Below are 14,098 nucleotides of genomic sequence, written 5' to 3' on the forward strand. Positions count from 1 at the left end.
GTTAACGCCCGATTCACGTGCAACCTGATAGAGCTTGAGCAGTTTAGCAAAGGGGAAAGGAGTAGAATTGCAGCTGCAAGATGTACAAGCCTGATTGAGACCTGTTCACACAGACTCAGAGCTGTGATTGCAGCCAAAGGTGACTCTACTAAATACTGACTTATGCAGTCACTTATTTTACATTACATATTTTTTGTTTAATTGACCATGATATCTAGGGGAATGAATACTTTAATATTCTTAAAAATGTTTTTAATCTATGTGTACATCTGAAAATTTCAGTCCAGGATTTCTTTGCTCATCTATTAACATTTTTTACTTCAACTTTTCTCTAATTCAAGTCAGATACAAAACATACGAGAGAAAAGACACTGAAGGATCAACAGCGGTGTCTCTAAGTGCTTTTTCTGTTTTTCCAACACTGATACAATAAAACTCAACAGCAAAGCAAACATTTTATTTCAGTCACTCTTTAGACTGAACATTCACTTCTACTCTTCTGTTTGAGTGTATAAACTAAAGCCTACAATATACAGTATGTGTGACTGATTGTCATGGCTTAAGGAGCATGCTTTCTTGTCAGGGATTCTCAAGTGCTTTAAAAAGATAAAGTGAAATACTGAGGATAAGTTTCACCGAGAAAATACAAAGACATAAACTAACAAATGGAAACATCTTCTGTACTTCTCCATCACAGCATACATGAAAAGACACAATAAAGATAGAAAATACATTTATTGAATTACAGGTGTAATATCTTTTACAGGGTGTTTTATGTGCAGAACAAAGATCCAAAATGTGAATGAGTAAATGCAGTGTTTTTTTAAAACTGGAGTTCAACTCAAACTGCAATCACCCATCATCTCATCATCACTGAAAAGCACTCAAACAGCTCTGAAGGGAAATTTTCAAGGTCTGCATCCATCCTTTAAATCAACAGTGCAGCTTTTTCCTTCACGACAAAGATGCGGAACATCCTGTGGGATTAAAATCTCTGATGACATCAGTAAAGATGCTTTGGCATGCATGTTTTATACCTTCAAAAGTAGGCTTCCTCTGATGTATAGTTCAGAAAGTCTAAAGACCTCCTTCACTTTTTTCAGTGTTCTTATGTTGCAGCCTGATACTACAGTCAAAACAATAATTTTCATTTTCATTGTTCTATGCTCATTGCCCCATCATGACAATGTGAAAACAGAATTTTAGGTGTTTGCTTATTTGTTACAATAAAAAGCATAACTATCATATTGGCATAAGTATAAAGACTCTTTACAAAGTACTTAGTTGGAGCATCTTTTGCAGCAATTCCAGCCTTGATTCTATTTCAGTATGACTCAACAACCCTTAAACACCTGGAATTGGGGATTTTCTGCCATTCCTCTCTATAAATCCTGTCAGGCTCAATCGGGTTGGATGGGGACCATCTGTTATTTCCAGGTCTCTCCAGAGATGTTTGATAGGGTTCAAGTCAGGGCTCTGGCTGTACCACTCAAGAACATTCACAGAATCGACCCTAAACCACTCCATTGTTTTCTTGGCTGTGTGCTTAGGGTCATTGCCAAGCTGGAAGGTGAACCTTCAGCCCAATCTGAAGTCCTAAGCACGGAGGAACAGGTTTTCATTGAGGATATCTCTGTACTTTGCCCCATTCAGCTTTCCCTCAACTTTGACCAGTCTCCCAGTCCCTGCTGCTGAAAAACACCCCCACAGCATGATGCTGCCACCACCATGCTTCAGTGTTGGGATGGTACTGGGCAGGTGATGACAGAGATGCCTGGTTTCCTCCAGTTATAATGTTCAGAATTGAGGCCAAACAGTTCCATCTTGGTCAGACCAGAGAATCTTGTTTCTCATAGTCTTAGAGTCCTTCAGGAGCTTTTGTGCAAACTCCAAGCAGGCTTTCATGTGTTTTGCACTGAGAAGAGGCTTCGATCTCTCCACTCTGCCATAAGCCCAGATCAGTGAAGGGCTGCAGTGATGATTGTCCTTTCCACTCAGGTTCTTTGGAGCTCAGTCAAAGTGACCATCAGGTTCTCAGCCTCCTCTCTTCCTAAGGCCCTTCTCCCCTCGGGCCTTAAGCCTGTTGTGCAAGAAATTCTAAGAAAAAATAATCTAAGTGTCTGTTTTTACTTTGTCATGATTTGCCACTGAGATTTTTTTAACTGTTTAGTGAATATTCCATATGAGGTGACCAGTAAGCTTCAACTATGTACATCCTTGGATGAGGATATCACTAGTTTAATGCTTGTAACTCTACCTTCCTGTTTAAATATGTTATATTGTATGTGTAAATGTCACATATTTGCACTCAGTTAAAGAACAACTTTGTAATTGCATGGAAAATTTGTCACCTATTTATTTCAACAGTAGTCTAAATGAAGCATGAGCTCTACAAAATCCTTCTTTCTTTTTGTGTCCTTGTAGATTTTGTCCTCTGACTCACCCAGGCTCTTATTTTGTACCACAGGGCTTCTCAAAGGCCATGAGTGGGTTTGTCAAACTGGGTCTGATCAACAGTGAGCCACGTCCGATTCAGCACCTCACATCCTGGGTAAGAACCTTCGCAGAGAGTGCATTCAATAAAAAAAATCACATTCAGACACATGCACACATGGTTGAAAGGCTGCCTTTTCAGAAGTGCTTTTTATTCTTTCCATTCTCGCACTCAGTTTTTATGAAATGAGCTGTTTTGCGGCTCCTCTACTTGACGCGTCTGACTGTGGAAGTGAAGAGTCTATTACTGTCAATAGCTGCTTGTCAACATCAAGGCTGCGGTGACCCAAGGCTCTCTGACACTGATGAGTTTACAGCACATAATCTTTGTCCTCTTTTATTTTGCTCTGATGAAAGGGAAACACAGAGCTGCTGGTTCAGAGCATGTTTGTCACGAATCAAAGCATGATCAGCTATTTTAAATCTCTCCACTTGTCTCTATGAAAACACTCAATCGTTTTATTTCAAAAAAGGGAAAAGGGGAGGAATAGATGGAATATAACCAATTCTAAAAGTGTCTAAACTCCATTTATGAAAGGAGAGGAAAGTGAAGTAGATTAAGAAATAAGACCTTGTCCAGGAGTGAAGGATGAGCTAGATGGCTGACAGGGAGCAAGAAAGAAACTTGAAGATATATAATTGAAGCTCTAGAGGGCCATAAGGTTACAAACTTGGTTTAACAGAAGCTTAGGGTTGTCAGATTGCAATATGAAGATGCTAGAGGATGCATAAAAAGGAGAAAGGAGCGTTATTATGCAGATGAGGAACTAAACAGCTGCAAAAAACCTTGGAGCTCAGCAAGAAGATAAGGATGCATACCTGGAGCTAAATAGATACTTGGGTATGTATTTACCAAACAGAATATACACTGTAAGCTGTAAGATCTTAACTTAAGTTTAAGAAAGAGTATCAGGAACATAGCATGGACTAGCCTTCATACTAGAGCAGTGATCATCAACTGGCGGCCCGGGGGCCACAGCAGACCCCCATATCTTCCCATTCAGCCCCCAGAACTTGATCAAATTCAAAATATGTGCAGAGGAAAAATTCTAGAGGAAAAAAGTTGCGGTATTTTGGGAATGTTTTTTTAATTTAGGTTTTATTTTCTTAATAAACTCCCTACAGCTTTTAAAACAACATCACAAACAGCTGAGACTGAATCAGTTTAATCGGGAATGACTTGATGTTTCATTTTTAGAAGTCTACCTGTTAGTAATTATTGGCAATAATATATGTTAAACATATATTTATCAGTCGATTCTTGGTAGAAATGGGAATGATCAATAAAAACATAAAAAAGGAAAAAAGAATAGAAATATAAAATTGGGAATAAAGAAATGTATTAATAAAATGGGAATCACAAATGAAAACATTAAAATATGAACAAAGATTACAAATATGAAAATTCAAGTTAAAAAAAACATTAAAATGGGTATAACACACAAAAATAAGGCACGAAAATATGACATAATAAAGATGGAAAAAGAGAACAAGAATATGAAAATGGAATAAAAAAAAGAAAAAAAGAATAAAGCATTAAAATGGGAGTAAAATATAAAAATATAAAAATGGAAAAAAGATTAAAAAATATAAATATTAAAATGGGAATAAATAAAGACATTGAAATGGGAATAAAAAATAAAAATATAAAATTGGGCAAAAAAGAAAAAAAAATCAGAAATGGGAATAAAGAATACAAATATAATTATGGGGATAAAAATATAAAATTTGTATTTTTCAGTTGATTCTTGATTTAAAAAAAATACCTTTTTTCTATGGAAACTTTCATCTTAAGTTGTTTTGGGAGTGCAATTTTCCTGCTTGGGTTTTTCATGTATCACTACACAGCATATTAGCTTCAAACTAAGTGGTAGACAATATGACAGCCACAGAAGTATTTAGATAAAATATGTCAGTCGCCCTCTGGCTACGATATAAGTACTGATCTCACTGATGGAGCCAAAAAAAGTTGTACATTTTAAGGAAATACAAATATATATACGAAAATACGTAAATTAAACTGTTATGAAAATTTCTTTAGTTCATTTTAAAGTTCGGCCCCCAAAGTGCCTGTTTAGGATCAAGCTGGCCCTTGTGGATGTAGTGTATGACCCCAGTACTGGGGGCTCAGGAGCAGTTTGAGGTCACGTTCTAGGGGCAGACCGGATACTTGAAGCTCAACCAAAGCTAAAGGCTAAAGGTTACAAAGGGGTTTAAGGATGCATGCCGAAAGCTTTAAAGAGACTCCATTATGTGGAAAAAAGTGTTTAGCCACCTGGCCATCACACCTGTAGGGACTGTAATGGCACTGTATTCAAATACATGTACTTTGATATGGAGTTGGCCCTCTTTTGCAGCCATGACAGCCTTCACTCCTCTTGGAAGGCTTTCCACAAGATTTTGGAGTGTTTCAGTGGGAATGGATGCCCATTCATTCTGTAGAGCATTTATGCGGTCAGGCACTGATGTTGGAAGAGAAGAACTGGCTCACAATCTCCATTCCATTTCATCCCAAAGGTGCTCCATGGGGTTGGAGCATCATTTCCACCTTACAGCTTGGGTTGCTGGTGATGATCCCCCTGAAGCTAATAGTCAGTTGTGTCTCATTTTTGCTGGATAACAGCCTGCAGCAGGTTCTGCTTCTTCACCAGAAGTGATGTATGTAGGTCGTTTTCATGTTGCAAGACAAAGCAATGACCCAGATCCAGTTTTGCTGCAGACTGCTTGAGGTTTTCTTTCTAAATCTTCACATATCCTTCTTTCTTCATGATTCCTTCCACCTTGACGAGATTCCCAGTTCTAGACACACTGAAGCACACCCACAACATAACACTCCCATTGCCATGTTTCTCTGTGGGGACGGTGTTCTTTGGGATATATTTCTCTCCCTTCTTTCTCCAAACATCACCAGTGTCCCTCTGGCCAGAGAGCTCTAGTTTGGTCTCATCTGACCAAAGGACATGCTTCCAGGATCATAATATTTCTCCAAGTTGTCCTCAGCAGACTTCAGTCTGGATTTAAGGTGTCTCTTCTGCAGAAGTGGGCTTTTCTTGGTCCATTCCTGTGTAGGGCTCTAGTGATGATCTTCTTTGAGACTACAGTTCCTGACTTGGCTAAGTCCTTCACTAGAGTCTTGTCAGTTGTTCCGGGCTTTTTAGACACATCTCTCATGAGTTTTCTTTCCAGGGTCTTTGTAATCTTTCTCTTCCTCCCTCTGCCAGGCTCGTTCTGGACCGTGTGGCTCTCTTTGAATTTTTTTCATGATGCCTCTCACTTCTGTTCTTGACTCTTGGAAATGCTGTGATAACTTTGTAGATCCTTCTCCTGCTTTGTGAGCATCAACAATTCTTTTTCTCCAGTCTAAACTGATTTCTCTGGTTTCTTCAGTGACACTTTAAACCCTTACTGAAGTTTTTATACTGTGTGTAAATGTGAAGATAATCCTCAGATTTAAGTTGATTTTACAGCTTTCGGCATTACAAAGTTAAAGCTAGTCATTGCACAACAGTGGTTTGTGCTATGGCTCTACAAAAATGTCATTCCTAAAGGGGATCATCATTTAGGACCTGGTAGTTTTTGGTTTCTGTTACCTAATTTTGTTTCTGTAGGATATACAGATATGTTCTAGAAGCAAAAAGAGACCAAATGATCCAAACTAGATGCAAAGAAAAAAACTTCAGGACACACAATGGAGCTCAATGAAGGCTGGCAGATATGAACCAGCAGCTAGCAGGACTTTTAGGATAAAATAGCAGCTTAAGGATTTATACCAGGGGATAAATATAGATTAGGAATACATACTAAAATACATAATAAGAAAAAATAGGAAACAAATATCCTCAGGGCAGCTGATTGAGGATCAAAGAGCCCATAAGGAGCTTGTTAGACAAATTATTTTTGAAAGATCATTTACAAGCTCACAAAGTGCCTTTGGTAAGACTTTAAAAAGTAAATTGTTGGAAATAAAGAAGACGCTTCATATGACATTTTAAGAGAAAATGGGAGATTGTTTTACTGTTATGATCTCAGAATAACGCAGAACCTTAACTGTGTTTTGTTCCCTCTACAGAAAGAGCTCCTCTGTAAGCAGATGGGATTATCCCCTTCAGTTTCCCAGGATGCCTTTGAAGGCGCCGTATATGAGCGCATTGGAAAAGACGACTTCAGGATGGACAGCCTTAGATGGTGAGACACTAAAAACCAGGAAACGTATGACATACCTGGACACATTAAAGTCCAGCACAATACAAAAGCAGAGAGCGTAATGGGAGGCGAGAAGTTGATAAAAAGAGCCTAAAGTTTTTCGGTGGGTAGTGTTGGTGCGGTGGGTTGAACAAGGCCGAGGCTACTACTCTCCTCCACACTTTTCACTTTCCTTCCTAATGAGGAAGTCTGAAGTGGTGTAGCGTGCACACTCTTCAATTTAAATCAACTTTTCTAAGGGTCTCTTTAGACCAAGGCTCCGCGCTGTCATTGTTCTCCTGCCGCTAGCACTGAAGCAGAGAGGTTTGCGCTGGCATTGAAACGTTAATTCTTGCAACGGTAAAAGTGAACTGTTGGAAATATTCCATTTGTGCAGTTTAAAGAGTAAAAAGCCAACACGCTTGCAGCTCAAATTGAATGGCTTGTTGTTCATTTAATCAATTCACCAGCACAGCAGAGACAAAAAAAACAACTGCTCATCTCTTTAGATTTAGCCAAGGATGCGTGGGCCGCCGCTGCCGCAGTGCTGCCAGGGTGTTAAAGCAGAATCATTTTCTTTCAAAGCTTAGAAAATGGTTTTGTGAAGGTTACTCTATTGTAAGGGTTTTTTTTTGGTCTGTGTGTGTGTGTGTGTTCAGGTTTGGGATGCTGGGCGATGAGTTGGTGCCTCATGCTGACAGTGTGCTGGCTGCTTTGGCGAAACATCTGGAAGCTAAACTGTCCTTTGGTGAGACAAAAGCCTTATTTTTAACCACAATAAAACAACAAATTTAAAACTGGCACATAAACTACAAGGGATTTCTCTCTCATGTTCAGATAAAGGAGAGCGAGACATGGTCATTCTGAGGACTGACGTGGGGCTTCGTCACCCGACTGGCGAGCTGGAGACCAAACATCTTAGTCTGGTGGTTTATGGAGAACCCAACGGCTACTCTGCCATGGCGAAGACTGTAGGATACCCAGCAGCCATTGCTGCTCGCATGGTCCTTGATGGTCAGTGGCATGAGACAAGTTCTTTCTTGATATACAGTGCAATCAGAAAGTATTCAGACCTCCTTCACTTTTTTTTTGTTTTGTTATGTTGCAGCCTGATACTAAAACTGAAATAACACATTGGCATAAGTATTCAGACTCTTTGCTCCAACACTTTAAATGTAGCTCAGCTTCCTTCTATTTCTCTGGATCACTGCAGAGATGTTTCTACACCTTGACTTGAGTCCACCTGCAGTAAATTAAACTGACTGGAAATGAATTGGAAAGGCACACACTTCTCTATAGAAGAGCTCCCAGCTGACAATGATATCAGAGCAAAAATCAAGCCATGAGAGACAGGACTGTTGACAGGCACAGATCTGGGAAAGTAAACAATAAAAACTTCTGAAGGTTCCCAAGAGCAAAGTGGCCTCCATAATTCTCGATGGAAGAACAACCAGAACTCTTCAAAAAGCTGGTAGCTTGGCCAAACTGAGCAATCGGGAGAGAAGGGCCTTAGTACGAGAGGGGACTAAGAACCCAATGGTCACTGACTAAGATTGGACAGTGTTCCAGAAGAACAACCATCACTACATCCCTCTACTGAAAAACACGTGAAAGTTGGCTCAAAGTTTGCTACAAAGCACCTGAAGGACTCTCAGACTGTGAGAAACAAGATTCTCTGGTCTGATGAAACCAAGATTGAACTGTTTGGCCTCAATTCCAAACTTTATGTCTGGAGGAAACCAGGCACCATGAAGCATGGTGGTGGCAGCATCATGCTGTGGGGGTGTTTTTCGCCCTCACAGCATGATGCTGCATAGAGCAAAGTACAGAGATATCCTCAGTGAAAGTCGATTCCCAGGGCTCAGAACCTCTGACTGGGCCGAAGGTTCACCTTCCATCACCACAATGACCCTAAGCACACAGCCAAGACAACGCAAGAGTGGCTTAGGGACAACTCTGATAGAGTTCAAGTCAGAGCTCTGGCTGGGCCACTAAGACATTCACAAACATCTCTGGAGAGACCTGGAAGTGTCTGTCCACCGATGGTCCCCATCCAACCTGACTGAGCACGAGAGGATTTGCAAAGAAGAATGGCATTTTTAAAACAACTTGAGGCTGAAATTGCTGCTGAAGGTGCTTCAACTAAATACGAAGTAAGGGTCTGAATACTGATGTCAGTGTGGTATTTTTAGTTCTATTTTTCATACATTTGCAAAAGTGTCTCCATTTCTGTTTTCTCTTTGCCATTATTGGATGCTGAACATAGAAAAATGAGAATGAAAATGTTTTTTTGACTGTAGCATCAGGATGGAAAATAAAACTGAAACATGAAGGGCGTCTGAATACTTTCTAAATGCTCTGTAAGAGTTCTGAACACCAGGTGTAAATGAGCCTTAAAGACCCTGTAAAGTGAAAATGAATCTGTATTTAGGTTTTTTGTTTGAAAAGTCACTGTTTTGTGAACCCCTAAATCAAATTGCAGTCAAATTAAACATCTCTAAGTTTATGAAATTAAGCTTCAAAACCATGAAAAATGAGGCAGTAAAATCTGCTCCAGGATGATGTGGGCATGTATTGAATGAACTGAAGCCACACCCACTCAGGAGAAATATTATCCTCTCAGATTTAAAAAATACTACTATCTGAATGTTGACCTTATGATCAGAGTGCAGCTGCCTGGCTCAAATCTTTGTTATGATACTCTAAATCAGTGGGTCTCAAATGGTGTGGCAAGATACACTTATGTGCCTTAAGGCAAGTCTAGGTGTGCCGTGGGAGTTTGTACCATAGGTTATTACTACAACTTTAAGGCAAGTACTATAACCAGGCCTGCCCACAGATCTGGCTGAACCCCTGAAAAACTCCAGAGAATCAGACCTCCCCAGTTGTGATTTGTTGATGTCAGTGTAAGTGTGTTGGATCAGTAACACTGGTGCTAGCATCCTGGCAAACAGTTACCTTGCAGTGATATCAGCTAACAACAGACTGGACTGGGATGAACTGCTCTATGATTTTATATTGTAGTGTTAGAGGGGCGGGGCCATTCCCCACTGTGGGCTCATGACATCATGAGCCCAGATATTGGCCCCGCCAATGAAACCAAGCCAGGAAAGAGGTGAAAAACTTTCTAACAATGTAAATCCAGAATTCAGTCACATGTAGATCTCAGTGTTTTCACATGTTTACAGCAACCATATTCTAACATATCTAGAGAATTAAGACAAAAACTTTGGATTTCACTTTACAGGGCCTTTAAAGTGGTTCCTTTTGGCTATTTCCGCCACTGTATAGCAGATATAACTCTATAGATTTGTTTTTTTAAACCTAAATCTGTTTGTTTTCTCTCTGCAGGTGAAATAAATACAAAGGGACTGGTGGTCCCAATGACAAAGGAGGTCTATGGGCCGGCATTGGCCCGACTGAAGGAGGAGGGACTTCACTTTATGTCTAAGAGCACCCTGCAGGAGTAGAGCTGAGGCTCACAGTAGATCAGCAGATAATCACTGTAAATCCTGTCATACCACGCCAGGAAAATGTTTCAAATCCAGCACTATCAGCTGCCTTTTCAAGTTTATCTAGACTCAAATTCACGTCTGAATGTCATCAGTGAGCAAAATTCTATTTTTACTCCCCCCCTCAGGGTTCTGATAAAATATTAGTTTTATTTTTGTAAGAAAATACAAGAAAGGTTTAGAAATGTAAATGCAGGAAAAGCCAAATAGGTCAAATGGATGAATCCCTATAAGATATTTTATTCTCTAAAATGGCTCTTGGTTTAGTTCACCATGCAAAGATTATGGTCAAATTTAATGTTCAGTTTAATATCAGCAATCTGAGTTTGTCAATATGTCAAACTGAATTTTCTTCACTGATGTAAGCTGCTGCAGAGAACAGTTCTTCTGTGAAGATGTCTAAAAGATTGACAGATAAGAAAATTGTGCAAAGGTAATCCTAGTTTGTTAGTGAGTTTGTCCTGACAGTTGTGGAAACAAACATGTCTGCTGTCTAAGATTTATTTCAGTGTAAGTACAGAAATACTCAATGATTTCTTTTTTTTGTAGAATGAGGTCAACTTAGCAGTAAATGTGAGATAAATTTTTTTTTCCTCTGGTAGGCTCGCTTAGCTAAGATTTTTACAAGGAAAACACGGATCTCTGCAAAATATAATGTTTTATTCATTTTAGAAAAGGAACTCTAAATTTGTGCCAAGTAAATTAAAGAGCTTCATTAGATGCTGCTTTTGTGTTAGTGAAAGGAGTTAAAAACCCATCAGCTGAACTTGAATTGATTAGATTTGTTATTTTAAGCCTTGCTACCAGAAATGTTCTGAGTGAAAACCTTAGAGATTTAGAATTTGCATTAATGTTGTCCTGCCAATGAAGCTCCCCAGTTCTGGACTTCTTGCAGTTTGAAAGCATTAATTTATGTGACGTTGTAAGAGCATTAAGGCTCATTTATGCTAACTTATGAAAATAGATCTGTGTGCTTTGAACATTACAATCATCTTTGCTGTCATACTTATGTCTGTTATGTTGGAGTGGTGAATGAAAAAATAATCCTCTAGAGGTAGCTGTCTCTCCCCGAGCAACTAGGGCTGGGCAGTTAATCCAAAATTAGATTAAATCCCAATATGGCCAGCTGCAATTTTCAAATCGCTGAAAGTGCAATATTTCTTTGACCTGAAATTTGTGTCAAAATACCAGTTTTAAACTTTTCTTTGCAGCAGAGATGTTATGTATGACATATGATGCAATCATTCAAGTGGCATTTTTTTTTAGAATAGTCAACAAAAACAATCCTACTTCTTAATTTTTTCACTTTTCTCATATTAAATATGAGAATGACATTAACCCTTCAATGCAACAGTTCATGTCCATTTGGCTATACAAGTCAATATCATCAGAATGCAATATTTTTAAAGAATTGTTCAGCCCTTGTTTAAGAATGAAAGGGAGTTAAGGAATAATCGCATATCAAATCGTAATTGCAATATTAGCAGAAAAAAATCGCAGTTAGATTATTTTCCAACATCGTTCAGCCCTACGAGATGATGCTGCTTCATCCGTCTCCCAGACAGAAGAAAGAACAGTCCGTCCTCTGCTCATCTGTGCTCTTACCGTTGTCTGTCTTTGTGCCCAGGTGAGCCAACATATTTGTTTATATTTCCTCAGAAAACTTGATTAAGGGTCTTTCAAATGTTTCTTGAGCATTTCTCAATATTGCCCCATGATTGTTGGTGGTATTGCAACGCTTGATGCGTTTATGCTTCCAGAGAACGGACGAAAAAAGGATGATACGAACGAGGAGTACAGACAGGTCCGTCTGTAACCATATGCACTTCAAACATAGAGCATAAATGAGCCTTAAAATATCAAAGTTACCTCTGCATATCATGGAATAACGTTTATTTAGAGCCTCTTGTGGGCTGAACGATACATTTCTCTATTTGAGGCAAGACGACATCAAAACCAGAGAATGAACACTAACCTGACCACTTCATTAGGTACACCTGTTCACCTGCTCGGTACAGCAAATATCTAATCAGCCAATCACATGACAGCAGCCAGTGCATTATTACTATTAATAAACTCAATTTTTCATCGCTGATCTACACGCAGAAAGATGAATTACATTTTTCTTTTTTTTTTTTACTCATTTTGTTGTGGATCACATTTCAGCCACGGTTGTTTAACAGTTTGACTTTAGAGACGACCATACTGCAATGCCAGCACGGTGCAGCACCAGAGTATCCGTATGCTGGTATATCTGTGTGCGTTTGTCGCTTGCCACATTAGCTCAGGATCATAAGAAGGATTTCGTGTTTATGATGGTAATTAAAGCAATACTGTAGCTATTTTTAACACCCTGGGACACGGTATTCGTGCCCATTCTTAATATATACCTAACTGCAGTACATGCTGCCATGTGATTGGCTGATTAAATATTTGAGCTAATGAGCTGTGTAAGAGGTATATTTAATGAATTAACTGGTGGGTGTGTGTCAGCTGAATACACTGAAAAATCTACACCACACAATCTAATCTCTACAATTTTAAGCATTATTTTTGCCGTTAAAGGTTGATTGAAAAAAGACTGTCAGTACAAGAGTATTTTTTTCTTCAGCACTGTGCATCCTGCAAATTTCAATCATTGCTATTAAAAATGAATACGTTTAGCCTGTAATTGACCTATTTGGAGAAATATTTAAGCTACGTGGGCATATCTGAAAAAAAAAAAACCTGCTATGACCAGTTCAAATTTTCCTTCCCTGAAATAAAAATGATTTTCTCATGATGTTTATTTGGTAGATGAAACGTGTGATTTTGGATCTTTTAAATAGTAGATACTTTTTGTGGTTTCCCAGACTGAAGAGTATTTATTGTATGCCATGTGAGCGGTATTTATTTTTTGGGGGTTGGATCATCCTTGTTAATGGTTTGTTATATGCTTTAAAGGGGTGAAAATTTACCCGGAGGGAGGGGCTGAGAGTTACTTACATGTACCTGAAGTATATTTTTTAAATATATGTATTCTGGATGTGTAGTTTGTTGTAGATGTGCAGAGGTGGTCGGACTGGTTATTCATATGAAAGGTTTTACAGGTTCATATTTACGTAAGGTGTATTTTAAGGGAACAGCTATTCAGCGCTAACACGTCCATGTTTGTTAAAAACGTTTTAAACATTTACAGAATCGGAACGTTGGTTTGAGTAACCGCCTGGTTAACAAACAAAGAAACGCTTTTATTTTTGTTTGTTTGAGTTTACATGTATGCCATTCATGTTAGCACAACACTCATTCATTTGAAAAAGCTTGTTTTGATAGCTTTATGATTTGTGCTTTATAAAATGTATAAATGACTACATGAATAAAAATCATTCTTTTTTGGTTTCTCATTTTAATACAGAAAATGTTTTATATGTGGTCTTATTAGGGAACATCTGGGAAGTGAGGAGACCAGATGTTGAACTTTTGGGAGAAGAATGTTGTCCCATTCTTGTCTTGTAGGATTCTAGCTGCTCAACAGTCCTGACTCTTTGCTGGATTTCCAATTTATGATGCTCCAAATGTTTTCTGTTGGTGAAAGGTCTGGGCTGCAGGTAGGCCAGTTCAGCATCCAGATTCTTCTGCTGTGAAGCCATGCTGTTGTGATGGATGTGGTGTGTGGTTTAGCATTGTCTTGCTGAAATAGTCGAGGACCTGAAAGAGACGTCCAGATGTGTAAGCTACCCCTGCCATAGGCACTAATGTAACCCAATACCACCAGAGATGCAGGCTTTAGAACTGAGCACTGATAACTCTCCTCCTTAGTCAGCAGGACATGGCATTAATGGTTTCCAAAATGAAATTTGATTTTTTTTATCTAACCACAGAACAGTTTTCCATTTTACCTCAGTCCGTTTTAAATGAGGTTTGACCTCGAG

The 14,098-nt window shown here is 38.9% G+C and overlaps 1 protein-coding gene across 3 annotated transcripts in view; it reads left to right on the top strand.

Annotated features, from left to right (window-relative positions):
* aass (aminoadipate-semialdehyde synthase) overlaps window positions 1-11,372 on the top strand; it is a 35,458-nt gene extending 24,086 nt beyond the window's left edge. For 2 of the 3 annotated variants that reach the window (XM_041796179.1, XM_041796178.1), the window contains exons 20-24: window positions 2,468-2,551; window positions 6,563-6,678; window positions 7,335-7,423; window positions 7,513-7,689; window positions 10,027-11,372. In XM_041796179.1, coding sequence (XP_041652113.1) covers window positions 2,468-2,551; window positions 6,563-6,678; window positions 7,335-7,423; window positions 7,513-7,689; window positions 10,027-10,145 — 585 coding nt within the window. In that variant the 3' untranslated portion in view covers window positions 10,146-11,372. Of the gene's footprint in view, window positions 1-2,467; window positions 2,552-2,669; window positions 3,838-6,562; window positions 6,679-7,334; window positions 7,424-7,512; window positions 7,690-10,026 lie in introns of those variants that run through there. The other variant, XM_041796180.1, reaches the window with a different exon arrangement.
* The last annotated feature ends 2,726 nt before the right edge of the window (window positions 11,373-14,098 follow it).

The sequence above is a fragment of the Cheilinus undulatus genome, linkage group 9 (assembly GCF_018320785.1).
Source record: "Cheilinus undulatus linkage group 9, ASM1832078v1, whole genome shotgun sequence".
Taxonomy (NCBI): domain Eukaryota; kingdom Metazoa; phylum Chordata; class Actinopteri; order Labriformes; family Labridae; genus Cheilinus; species Cheilinus undulatus.